At 47.1% G+C, this 14,199-nt stretch overlaps 1 protein-coding gene across 1 annotated transcript in view; it reads right to left on the minus strand.

The window, feature by feature from the left end:
• MAMLD1 (mastermind like domain containing 1) overlaps positions 1 to 13,260 on the minus strand; it is an 80,975-nt gene extending 67,715 nt beyond the window's left edge. The window contains exon 1 of the mRNA XM_059483233.1: positions 13,068 to 13,260. Coding sequence (XP_059339216.1) covers positions 13,068 to 13,121 — 54 coding nt within the window. The 5' untranslated portion in view covers positions 13,122 to 13,260. The remainder of the gene's footprint in view (positions 1 to 13,067) is intronic.
• Positions 13,261 to 14,199: the final 939 nt, after the last annotated feature.

Raw genomic sequence — 14,199 nt, forward strand, 5'->3', positions numbered from 1 at the left:
TTGGAAAGATGTTTAATTAGCAGCTCAGATGATCTTCTGACCTAGCTTCCCAGTGCACAGCAAGGTGCACTGGTCTCATGCAGACGTGCCCCTGAGGCTGTCCCAGGGAAAGCTGGCCTGAGGCAGGCTGGCAGTGCTGCTCGGGGCACTTCTGCTGTTCCATGTGTGTCAAGGGCCAGATTAATTTACTTAACATCTTAAGCAACTTCTGCAGCTGAAACGCAGCTCACGCAGCCATTGGTGTCCTGCTGGCAGTGAACTGCAGTTTGGCCAGGTGAAAGCTGCCCTCACTCTTTCTGCCTGAACCAGCAAATTCACAGAATAAGGACAGCAGGGCAGTCATACCTTGACTTTTGCCCCAGTGTTAGCACCAGCTCACATCCAAGGGGCACATCCTGCAGCTGCACAGGGACCAGCAGCTGTGTTTCAGCCAGCTGTGCAATACCTGGGCTGCCCCAGCACTGTGCTCACCCAAAGAAAAATCCTTCTGACAAAACAAACCCAACCAAGCCATGCCTGTGATCACAGGGAGTGCTGTTCCCTGCCACAGCTCTGCTGCCTCTGGAGAGGCGACACAGGTGAGATCCCAGGAGCAGAGCAACCACAACAAAGGCATGAAGGGAAGAGTACAAGGGAAAAACAAGGGTTGCAAACTTAAAAGAGACAACAGAAATAAAGAAAAGCAGTGCCTGGAAGTCAGTGTCCAAGGAGCACAGAACAAGTTTGCACACAGGAAGCACTTACTGCTTGAACGGAAGCCGTAGGAGATGCTGGACCTTGTGGACCAGGCACGTGAGAGATTCCAGCCTTACTGAGGCAGTTCTGGACCTGCTGCGCCTCCATTATCTCTCAGATACCTGCCCAGTTTCCTCAGCTCTCCTGTCTCCTTGGCTTTGCCCTCCCTTTGGTCCCAGCCCATCCCAGCTCTCTCTGCCCTACCATTGCCTCCTTGCACTTTGGACCTCTTCACCTCAAGCTCTGAGGTTCTCCATGAGTGGCTGCAGCAGCCCCAGCCCGCGGCCGGTGCTGGCAGTGCCGGGCTCCAGCAGGATGAATGCACAAACAAACAGGCTACACTACCAACACAGCTATGCTCCAAAAGGAAATGACCACTGGATGTTATTGCATAACCCTTCTGAATAATGAACGTGTATTTCTTGAAAATACATGCCACCTAATCCCCTTGGCATGGCAGACATGAACCACAGGATGGTAATTTAAGTTAATCAAGCCCTAAGCTCCATGCAAAGTTTAACAGTTTGCTTCACTACAGTTTGAGAAGCAGATGGCAAAGCACTCAGTGGCACATTTTCTGCCATTCTTGTACAAAGGGCTGTACCTGTTTCTGTTCCAGGCACGAACACCAACAAATGGATATTTGCTGGACTAGCTGGCCACTGAATACCCTGAAATAACATACACGTAGATGCTCCACAGGGAGGTCTTGTGGGCAGCCAGAACTGGTCATTTCCTGGCTAGTTTGCCATTACTGCCATTCTTAGATATGATAAAATTAAAGCTACAGGCTAGCATAAGGCTCTTTGTAAGTAATCCAGGTCTGATCTGCAGAAGTACCCACATCCACAGGCAGTTCCATGCAGACAAGTAGGACAGGTTTTCTTATTCAACAATACTTGAGACTGCTGCTGTAGCTCACAGTATTTCTACGTACACTGTCTTCCAAATGACTCTGCCTGGCATGTGGGCACCAGAAACCAGTCTGAGGGTGGCATTTGGATTTCAAACCACCTCTGTGGACAGTCACTGAAATGCTCTATTTCTGGCTAGTTTGTGGGATGCTGGGCTGGGGGAGAGAACTGACAAGGGGAGAATAGACATTTGTAGATAATGTGTAAGGCCAAAATACTTTTAAAGAAAGGGCAACTCAGATGGCCTAAGTCAAGCTTTTTCTAGGTATGTAGAGAGAATGGGAAGCAAGGTGGTGAGCAATGAACAGTTTATCCTGAGACATTCAACATCTTCATAATTTATAAACAGCATCATAAAACCACACATCTCCTTCAAAACAGGAGCTGAGCCCCCAGCATGCAGCGAATGGTGGTGTGCACAGGGGATGTACTTACACTAATGGGCTGGGCCATGGCCACGGCTGCCCCCAGCATTTCTGGAACCACCATTTCTACAGCAGCACCGAGCAGAAACGCTTCACGTTTATTAACTTGTTTGGTTTTGATTGTTGGATTGGCTCCCCATTCCCAAGGCTCTCAGATTTATTCTTTTAGCTTAACACTACAAAGTAATCAAATCACTCTGTTACAGCTGACAGACTGTGGGAGCCCTGAAGGGGAGGGGAGAGCTCCGTCAGAAGAAACAGCTACATTTTCTCTTACATCCTTCACACTTACCCTAAACTTCAGATTTGACTCATCTACATTTCTGGAATTCAAGAATATTGAACTTTAACTGACATGGGAAGTTATTTGAAGATGCAGGACTTTCACTTGAAATTAAGTCTGATCTACCTCCTGGGATCAGGGACCAAGATTCACGTCTCATAAGTACTGAAAAGCCCAAATGCACTCTCATTTTGCTTCAAGTCAAACACAAGTGTTGCTGCAACCAAGAAAACATCTTTCCAATGCTATGTAAATTCAAACCAACAAATTCATACCTACGAAGAGGAGATGAGATGGAAGATTCAAACATGCCTTTCTGCCCTTCCATCAAACGCGCAGAATAGGTAAGAACAGGAAGACAAAAGAGATGGCTCAGAGAGTCAAGAATAATATGGAAATGGAGGAAAAGGGCATGCCTTGGGCTGGATTTTGTCTGTCTCTCTTCAGTACAATTTATTTTCAGCTTTACGCTATGCAGTATCAGAAAATGCTTAGCACACAATACTTGTGTGGAAGACAAAGAAAATTTTTTTGATTTAGATGAATTCCAATGTCCTTGTCTAATGTTACCCAATGCAAAATTAGAAAGAAATTACTGCTTGCTTGGTCATGTGTTTTTAAAAATAATTTGAATGACCCACTGCTTAAAGTATGGACAGGGTCCTCTGTTATTAAAATCCAAACAAAGTCTGTACTCAAATTGACAGGGTAAAGCTTGAAGAAAATCCCCCAATGGGTTTCTTTAATCGAGAAAAACAAACAAAAAAATGCATGAAGCCTGTGAACAAACAATCTTACAGGCTTTGGACTTAATATACCAACAATGTCAAGCATTTCAATGCAGTAGCATCAAAACTAGATATTTACTGCTTGGTAGTGAGTAACCCTTTGAAAAGGGAGGAACAAAAATTCCTTTTTAATGAGTCACCATTTGACAGTCAGAGATCAAAACCTTTTGCCTGTATTTCTGACTAGAAGACTGTATAAACCTGAGTTTTTCTCTGTTTGAATTTATTTAAATCAACATAATTAATTAAGAAAATAAGTAAGTCAAGGTAACAGAAAAAGTGAGGTCCTTAAAAGTACCTGATCATCAGCAAGATCTACTGGGTTACTGAAGTATCAAATACATTCAGAAATTATCTCCTTATATAAACTTGGACTTGTGAAAATCCTAGTAAGATTTTAAGTATCTAGTGCAAACAAAGTGAAATTATACTCAGTATCCATTCTGATAACCACATGAAATGAGTGATACATAATTATCCTTAAACTAATGTGAATGTTTACATACTAATGTTTGGGGACAAAGCTACTGATGTGTTTGGAACTTTCACAAATGTCTTTGTAAAATATTGACCTTTTTACTATTGCTGAAAACTTAAACCCATGAAGATCCATGACAGAGAATGAAACATTAAAATACACGCCTGAGGGTAGATGCCATTTTTGTCTTTAAATATTTTCTTTAACCCTACATGAAATTCTGAAGTTTCAGCAAAAAGAAAGATACAATATGTGTTATACTGGGGGGGGGGGGGGGGGGGGGGTGGTGGTGGAATCCTAAATTGGCATTACAGCCAAAGCAAAGAAATAAAAATGTTCTTCAGTGAGGAGGATTTCCAGTAGGATATCCCTGCCTTTATTTTGAATGTAATTTCCAACAATTTGAAAGGACCCTAAATACCTCAGCTGGTAACAAGCATTGATGTTTTATTTAACTAGTTAAGGATACTTAGTGTGAAGATAAAGGCAAAACACTGCCATTCCCATTTTACAATGGACAAGTATAGAACCTAGGAACTATTTACTCTTAAAATTGCCTCCAGCAATACATACATACAGATATTCAGGCCCTTTGAAAAAAAATGTGGACAACTTTGAAACTAGAATAAGCATTACTCAGCCTTGGCTTGTTATATGAAAACTGATATCCACAAAAAATCCCACTTGCTCCACAGAGCTTTCCAACCATCCTGAACTTCTGACCAGTGAGAGCATCTCCAAACCTGACTGTCAGCTCATGGAATTACCAACATCCCTCTCATCAGCTGATCTTAATTCATGTTCGATTTACTTGTAGATTGGAGGTAATTAGAGTAAATAACCACAGTAACTGGTTACAGTTTGGGAATTGAGAGAACTGAAGAAAGAATTCAGAGGAATAATCTGATCTACTACTGTAAAGAGAATCAATCATCACTTTCCTTCCATTAGTCTTTTTGGCAATCCTGTGTCACTGTTGTCACAAGCCTGGATAATGATGCCACATTAATTCTCCTTTTGAGAAAGGAAATATAAGATGTGACTCTGTAACTGTGTCCTACCTGACTTTGGGGAATCTTTAGGGGAAGTTTCCCATCAAATGCACCTACAGTTTTTTACTGAAGGAGAATTACTGAGCTTGGCCCATGCTTTGTAACTCAAGTGCACAACACAAAAATATACAACCAATCTTCTGTTTCCATTTGAAATAAACTATTAGTACATAACCAATGATTTTTAAAATCCAACCTTACATGAGAAATTATGTTTTCAAAGTTAAAATTACATTTTTAACAAGCCTAGCTCAGAGTTGATGAACATGGTGCTGGATGACAAGACCCCTACTGCACATTTCTGATGTAACACCAACAGCCTTTAGCTACATTTTAGCCACATTTCCCTAAACTGGAGATAGCCTGCATTTCCCAAGCCTAACCTTTCCAAAAGGAAAAAAACAGCAACTGACACTTTTGTTGTGAATATTACAGAATTGGAAAAGAAGAAAGTCATCCTGTGTTTCGTAACAGGAGCAGACTCACTCTCTTCCTTCAAGCCAGCAGGCTGCTCTCAGTGTGAACTGTGGCACTGCTGATGTCACTGTGAGCAGGGACAAGAGGACATACGGCCTTTTGTACTGTTCCCATGATGCCGCATGTTAAAAAAACCCAAAAATCAAAAATCATTATCCAGGCTGGAAGAAGCCCAAGCCATCATAAATGTTTGTTTACTGCAATTTGGCAGACCGTTTGAGAAAAAACAACAAACTGCACTTAGATATGTAATCCTAACCCAAAATGTCAGATGGGAATCAAGCAGAAACCATGCTATTATTTTGAGGAAACCATGAATTATCTGGGGGAAACTTTTGCTGGGATGCTTATTTGAGTGTTTCTCTGTAAGTAGATATCACTTCTATTACTGTGGCTATAACTAACGAGTTAACAACACTATTTACACTAGTACTGTTGTATCATTAGAAACAACAAGATTATGTACTTTAATTCTAATGCCAGCACAATTATTTTAACACCAAGTGTGTCAGATCTGACTCTGTACCCCCTAAATTAATTTCAGAGTAGTGGCTAAATAAAATGACATACTTCTTTGTGCTTTTGTTACAACACGCTCATGTGCAGCAAACTGTGAAGAAAATGTAGTAATTAGAGGTTAAATTAATCCCTGACAGACAGGCAGCTTAGTAAAGCTGGGCCCTCTTCAGAAAACAGAGCATAAAGCCTGCCAGTCTTTCAGAATTAGGCACAAAGAACAGGGAAGATTGGCAAGTCCCTCACTGCTGTGATCCAACCAAAGGGATGGAATGCTGAGAAGTCAGTGTAAGGCTTGGAGCAGCCAATACTACCAGGCAGATCTTGTGACAAATGTGATTTAGAGCTCCAAGGGATTGTTGCTGCAGCCACTCCAACTGCCTGATCAGGATCAACCACTTGAAATTACAGACAGTCTTTTGCCCAGCAGAACAGGCTTCTAACCACCGTGTAATCTACCTCGAGACATTAATACAAGCCAACAATGGCATTATATTTCACAACATAACTAGAAAGTTACCTTGCTGCTTCAGATTTTAATGCAGGTAATGGGTTTCATTGCCTCAACAGAGTAAATGTGCTGGGTTACTCTGAAAGCAATAAATAGGTAGGTCTAGGGTAGGCGTAACTCTCAAATCTGCTCAGAGTTTTGAGGTACTTAATTCTAGAGAAAAAGAAACTTACACAGAAAAGAAAAACCATGCAAGAAGAAAGAGGCAGCCAGATCATGATGATGATACCCAGTATTTCTTTTCTATGTGTGTCAGCAGAGGTAAATGTTTTTCCCAATCTCTCTAGCTGTGGCACATGAAAGTAGCCAGGTTTTAAATCCATGCAAACACAGCCTGTTATCAACAGCGGGGTAACTGAAGGGCACCTGTTCAGCGCTGTGCAAGAAGCATCTTGGCTCCTGTGCTGGCAAACCCTGGTGCAGGAATTGCCGAGGCACCACTGCCTCCATTCCCACCAGATACCTTCCCTCCAAAGGTGGAAGGTGCAAGGAACAGGATTCTCCCTGGGCTGATGCTGCAGCCACTTCAGAAATTGCCTGACATGGGGTGACACCTGGCCCTGCAGGGGGAACCTCCATCCTGCCTGCACCAGGCTGAGTCCCCAGCTGGCCCTGACCAAATGGGAAGGCACGACAGGCACCTGCAGCGTGATCGCCAAGAAAATGAAAATAACCCCAAAACCAAATGGGGAAAAAGCAAAATGCCTGTATTACAATTAAAGTAAAAGTCAAGCAGGGAGCCTGCAGAGATTGCAAATCTATGTGGAAATGCTTTAACAGCACCAGCATTTCTGTACTACCCAGATCATCAATTATTAACAAATCAGGACATGCCTGATGGGGTACTTATGTAACACTCCTTTATCAATAAAACTGCCAAGTCCCTTCAGGGAAAAGCACTGTGGCTCTCAACAAGTCACAATATGGCACCTTCCTCTGGACAGGGCACTCCAGTGAATTCTGCTCTGCCCCTCCTCAGTCTGGCCACCCATTCCCAAGAGGAATCCTGGGCAGCCCAGCAGCCCCTGCCAGAGGCCCAGGGTGCACCCCAGCCTCCCGTGAGCAGCAGCCCTTTAATCAGGTCAGTGCTTATCAATGGCTCATTGTAGCCACGAGGCAGCTCCCAGCCAAGGCCATATGAGATCCTGCATCCCTCTGCATCTCCCACGCCTGGGCCCCACGGATTCAGCCTCCAGCCACACACTCCCTGGGCACAGCAATGTCCTCCAGCCAGCCCAGCTGCCTAGTGGGTAGGGAGGGCAGGAAGGAAACCCACAGCTCTTTCCTCTGCTCTTCCCTTTGGGCACAACAGGTTCTCCACAGTAGCAAAGAGCCAGGTAAAAGTCCATCAGAAGTGGTACACTGAGCCCTGCTTTGCTTCCACTTACCTCCCCACACCAGGTGAGAATGAGCAGGGTGCAGGCACACAACAATTCCCTGTCTGTACTGAAGGGCCTGATCCTTGAGCCCAAAATTCTTGGTTCAAATCTGATCCTCATCCACTACAAAATGGAAAAGGACTGCTAGGCTGGGCCCTGGAAGGGGAAAGCTGGGTGTGCTCTCCTACCACCCAACCCAATGAACAGCCTGCAATTAACCCAGGGTGCACACCAAGGGTAACAGCTCTGAAAGACCTACTACAACTTGGCAAGTAAGTGCTGCACAAAATAAGTATTTTCTTCTTAAAGGAAAGTAATGACTTAGTAATACTTTTCCCTCTATTTAATAAAATGAAAAATATTACCAGTGAGAAGGGCTCCCAAGAGGAATAAGTACTCCTTCCAACTCATTTGCAAGTTATCCCACTCTGACTGCACTGCTCTCTGGTAGTGTAACTGGTGACTTCTGAAACCATGGAGTCACATCCTGAGAGCCACAAGCCCTGCTTTTGCTGTCACCCTGAGATATACTTCCATTGTGAACTGGGCTAACAGGCCAGTCCATAGCAACTGCAATGAGAAATATCTACCAGAAGACAAGGACATAAAGTGAAACCTCTAAATGACAAAGACTTCAATTTTCTGTGCAAAGCACTGGCAGTGATAATACAGAACAAGAGAAGGAGACTGTAATACAAGCACAGACTGTTTTGCACTTTCCCTTCAGCTGCTGGCAGTCCTGAAACGGGTTACAGAAAGTTAAAATTGTGGTACTGATCACTGCCTGTTCTACAGGGCTGTTTTTAAAAATTAAACAGCATTTTTCTATTTCTATTTTCACTTAAAACAATATTCCAGTATTTTCCAAAAGACAGTCCAATCCTGAAACAACCCTAATGAAGGCAGCACTATACACCCAACCAGTTTTATCATGTATTTTTTCAGCAATTGCCTTTTCAAGGGTACCCCTTTTACGGGTGCACAACACAAAACTTGCTACAAGCACACAGTGGTATCATGCACATTTGGCATTTTACAGCTGTGCTCTAAAGTTCCCCTTCAAAATTACTGGCAAGGAAGGAAGTTCTGTGTAATTTTAGCACTCAACAGCTGAAAAAATTAGAAATGTCCCAACCGTTCTTTGATATGTAGAAAAGAACAGTTGAAAAACTTACAGTTGACTGGTGCTACCTAGGTTACCCATCAATGGCATTGAGACTGGTATATTATTAAGAGAGGTGTATGATGGGAATTGGTTTATTGTGCTGATCCATAGTAACCAACTCCTGTTCGTCCATCATTTATCTCTCTCACCAGCGACATATGGGTTTGTCTATTCACACTCTCAGCATTCTCTCTGCTCCAACAAACAGTCAGCCTTTTCTGCTGGGATAAGGAGATTTTTTAGTTACATCCATTATGTGCGTATCAACATTTATGGCAGGAAGATAATTGCCAAAGAGCTCAGGGGGATAAAAGCTCCCTCTTTATAACACAAAACCCCTTAAAAAATCAATATTGATATAAAACAGTTCAACACAAAGCCTTGGTGTGTCTTCTGCTTCCTTCAGTTCAAAATGCTGGTTTTGGGGTGTTTAAAAAAAACATTGCAAGTCAAACTGGAACATCAGGTAGAAAGCCTTCATAGTGAGTTACATCACTGTCTTCCCACAGAGGATGATATAGCAGTGTACAATATTAATTGTTCCTCAAAGAAGTTTGCAGCAAACGTGTCAGATATAAAGAGGGCTCCTTGGAGAGGTGCCAGCACCATTTAAACTGATTTAGCTATCTTTATTTGGAGACCATAGCAATTACTAATGAATCGTAACTTATAGTCACCTTCGCCTAAATGCTGAAAATCGCTGACACAGCCAGCACCAGGGAACAATGAAAACCTGGGGATTCTGCCCCTCTCCCTATTTCAGGAGCTCAACCTTCTACTACTACATACCCCAGTTTGGATAAACCTATTTGTCACAGCTTCTGCACTATTTACTTCACTTTCCCATGGCTATGTACTCATAAAAGTTATTTTAAGGCGACTTTTATCAGAGTAGCAAGTAACATAGAACATTTATTGATTAAATCACAGGAACCAGCGAGTTGCACTGTACTTAACCTACAGGACGACTTAGGCATTTTTCTTACTGTTATTCTTGCCCTTGTGTTTCCTTCTGCCTCCCTAACTTTTGTCATTCTCATGAAGCCCATTTTTGGGTCAATTCTTGTCCTACAGTCACACTCAGGCAGGTTAGTGACCTCTTAAGTCAGGGCAAGAGTATTACCCTGGCACCTGGGATCATGAACTCTTGCAGTAAATCTTCCTGCATATTCAGAAACCATCTAGCACAATAGTTTCTTAATCCCGTTTTAAATCGCCAAATGCTGCCACACTGTAACGTTTACAAGGGGGTCAGTAAAAAACATTGTATTTATTAAGCACTCCTACCTGTGTTAAGAGGAAGTCATACAAAAAATATTTAAAAATATAACTGCCTCCTTTAAATACTAATCCCTCTCTAAACCCTCTAACAATTACTTTAGCTTTAAAAAAAATCCAAGACACTTTACAGTTCAAAATACTCAGTTACAAGGGACCAAAAGCAAAGCCCTGTCAATATGTGCTTTTCTGATTTTGAAGTATTACTTAAAAGGAATAAAAATAGAGCTGAAAAACCACATGTAAAAAAAAAAAAAAAAAAAAAAAAGAGAAAAAACCCTCAGAAAATAAAAAGCTGGATTGAATTTGAGCTGCTCAATTGAGAACACTGAACAGCTTTTCACTCACTCGAGGGCTGTTAACTGCATGTTACCTGCCTTACAGTACAGACTATTTGTTTTTTATCCCTGAGCAACAGACTATTTCCTGGTTGAGTTTAAAAACTCTGTGACGTTCCAATATCAACCCACACATGTGTGTCACTGTCAACGTCAGTCGCAGGAAAACATTAGAAGTCACCCCTTGCTAATGCTTTCCTAACATGGAATTTCCTTGTACCTCGCCCCCCAGCCCACCTCCTCCTTCAGCTGAGAGCATCCTTCCCAAAGCGCATTTTTTTCTCCCTCCTAAACATATGGCAAGGAGAGAGGACTGAAAATGGGCAGTGCCAGCACTAGCTCGCTGCTTTTTTAGGTGCTCGCGTGTAACTTACTCAAACTGCTCACGCTGCCTCGCACGGGGCGAACGCGGCCGCGGGGAAAAGCCCCCGGTGCGTGGGGGCTTCCCCCTCTCCCGGGGCGAGGGTTCCCCCGGGCACTGCCGGCGCCTCCCGCCGCTGTCGGTTCTCCCGGCAGCAGCTCCGCCCCGGGAGCGGGAGGGCACGGACCGGGCAGCCCTTTCGGGGGGATACCGGTGTACCGGGGGAGGCAGCACCCAGCTGGGAGCGGAGGACATGAACCGGGCAGCCCTTTCGGGGGGATGCCGGTGTACCGGGGGAGGCAGCACCCAGCTGGGAGCGGAGGGCATGAACCGGGCAGCCCGTTCTGGGGATGCCGGTGCGCCGGGGGAGGCAGCAGCACCCAGCTGCCGGGACCGGCGGGTTCAAGGCCGTTCCGGCTCCCTGTCTCCCGGAGGCACCATATGGTCCATCAGCAGCTTTATTTCCCCATCAGCTCGGCCCAGAGGGGGAGCTCCGGGAGCAGCGGCCACCCCCTGCCCCGCAGCCCCCCGGGGCACCGGCATTAGGCATTACCCGGGGATTACGGGGCTAAGTAGGGGAAGACTCGCGTTATATAACCGGGGGAGCGTTCCGCCCTCACGGCGCTCCCACAGCCCGCCCTCCGCCCCAGCCGGGGAGGCCGCACGGCGGCGGCGGGGGGGGAGCCCGGCGCCTCCCTCCGCCCCCGGCCCGCGGAAGGGGCCAGACGCAGTTAATCCCCCCGCTGGCGGGGCGGGGGAGGCACCGCGGGGTGCCCCCGCTGCCCGAGGAGGAGGAGGCGGCGGAGGAGGAAGGCTCTTCCAGGAGCTCCTCGCGAGCCGCCGGTGCTCGCGGCGTTCAGCGGCTTCCGACGGGACGAGGCGAGCGGAGCCGAGCCGGCTGCGCGTCCCCCGCACGCCGCACCGGGGACGGACCTGCCCGCCCGGGCGCGCCAGGCCGCGGCTCCGCGGCGCCTCCCGCCCCGCTCCCCGGCCCCGGGCTCCGCCGCCCCCCCGCCGGGAGCACCGTGGAAAACAAAAGCGGCCTTTTAATTTATTGTTCCGGGGGGGAGGCCGGAGGGGGGGCGGTGTGAAAGGAAATCAAAGCCCGTTTTCTTCCCAGAAACGGCCGTTCTCCCCGGGATCCCTCCGAGTCACCCTGGTGACAACCCCCCTCCAGCCAAAGACGAACAAAAGCCGCGGTGCCCCCGGCACCGGCGCTCCTCCGGGCCGAGCAACAGGCCGGGAGAGGCGGCGGAGGAGGGACCGGCTATTGACGGGGAGAGGGGCAGCCCCTGCCTTGGGGGGGGACGTGGGACCGAGCCAGCGAGCGCCGTGTTTACCCTGCCATTGCTCTGAGCCCCGATCTTAACCACAGCATCAGAGACCAAAACAGTTTAAAGCGTGAGTCAGCACGCGTTTTGTTCACGCGTTCTGTTCCGAGCACACGGACGGACGGACGGACGGACGGCAGCAGCGCCCGCACTCGGGGCTGCTCCCGCACACGCGCTCCCGCAGCCCGGGCTCAGCGCCGCGCTCCACGCTCCCGTCACCAACAACCCAGGGCTCCTTCGGGGCTCGGAGGAGCCTTTTGTTCGCAATCCTGCCTATCGAACGTGCGCTTCAGGTTCCCAAAATAACCAGGCACGCGGCTGCCAACGCAAATACCAGGAATTACTTAAAAAATGATACTAGAGGGACCACCGCTAGCCCCTCCACGCGTGACACGCTGCCGGCGGAGTCCCCGGGCGATGACGGGTTTATCCTCCCCTGCCTGTCTGATCCAAGTTTAGCTGGAAATCCCCGGACCAGGGCTGAGCCGGCCCGGCCGCACTGACACGGGGACCCGCGGGCTGGCGGTGCGGGCGCACCGGCGGCTCCCCGCTCCCGCTCGCCCCCGACAGCATCCAGCGCCTGTTCCCGCAGCATCCAGCGCCTCTGCCCGCAGCCCAGCGCGTCACCACCCGAGCAATGACACGGAAACCCTCGGAGCGTCCCCCGCTGCCGCGCACCGCCTGCCCCGCCGCCGTGCCCGGGACCGCACCGCAAATCACCTTCTTCACCACCATTTTAAAGCCCACGGACCCCCTCCCTCCTGCCCTCCTCTCCGTGGTCCGACTTCAGCTCTGACCAGAATGGAGGACGAAATTCCCCCCTCAAGTTTCTGTCCCCTTCCCTCCGCCAGCCCCGGCACACGGGACCCGCGGGCAGAGCCAGCCCAAGGTGGGCGCTTTCTTGAACCGCCCCTGCAAACTTTCCAGCCTGGCTGCGACCGTGCCGAGCCCGGTGAGCAACTGTTCCGAGGGTGTTTAAGTCCTTTTAAACCAGCTCCTACTTTCCCAGCCCATATCGATTTCAAATGCTACTTACTGGAATATGTGGCTCCATCCGTGGTGCTTCTACCCGCTGGGAAACCAGCAGCATCTTGGACTGGGAATCAGCCGGCTTTTAGATCCACTTTGGCTGTATTGAGCAAACCCAGCGCCGCAGAGGACTCGCAGCCTGTTTTCTCCTTTTAGGTTCCAGACAAGTTCATCCTGGCGTTGCAGTTTGCTAATGATTCACTGTCTGTCTCGATCTGCTCACTACATTTCCATCAACCCACAGCTTCCTCACTTAGAAGGTGGAGTTTGTGGGGTTTAAGTTACTGATAGGCATATCTAAGTGCTGTGTCACTCAAAGAGGAGGAGACACACACACACTCACACACACAGCCCGCACACTCACACACACGAACGGCGCCAGGCTTAAAGGGGAAGTAACACTTTCTTCTCTACAGAAATTGGACACCTCACAGATCCAAGGATTTAATTTTTTTTTTTCTCCGTGCATGAAGGCGAAAATTAACCAGCCGATGGTCAAAATGTTAACACACAAAAAGCTGCTTAGAATGTTTAGCACCTTCCTTGTAGAGCTTCAAATTCATTTAGTACAAAGTCAGATAGGTCAGAAAGCTACTGGCAATTAATAGATTTTTTTTCCTTCCAAATCAAAGTACTCAAATCACTGAAAAGAGAGCCCAAAGCATGAAGTGTAAAGGTTTGAGTTATTCTTACAGAGTGTAGTTTCCTGTCCCTTTGTGACATAGTTTGTTCAGCACTCTTAACACAAAAGGGTTAAACTCATTTCGCCAGGTGAACCCAGGTTAGCAAGAAGGAAACAGCAGAGTTCTTTCATTTTCATCTTTTGTGCTATGTACATGTCTTTTTGAAGACAGACACAATTCCAAATAGAGAGCTTCCATAAAGCCACGCACTTCTCATATGACTATAAATGTGCTCGCTACAAGCTGCAACCTCTGAATACTAATTTTGATAGACCATCAACTGAAAGCTGAGAACCTATTCAGACCTCCTCTTGGACTGTGCAGAAAGAACTGGGAAGAGCAAGCTGCAGGCAGCTAGGAGAGCACACTGGGTCCACAAATAATTGCTGGTATAATTTCATTTTATTACCTTGCTAAATCACTACAATTGTCACTCCTATCCTGATAAACTGGAGA

The sequence above is a fragment of the Ammospiza nelsoni genome, chromosome 15 (genome assembly GCF_027579445.1).
Source record: "Ammospiza nelsoni isolate bAmmNel1 chromosome 15, bAmmNel1.pri, whole genome shotgun sequence".
NCBI lineage: Eukaryota > Metazoa > Chordata > Aves > Passeriformes > Passerellidae > Ammospiza > Ammospiza nelsoni.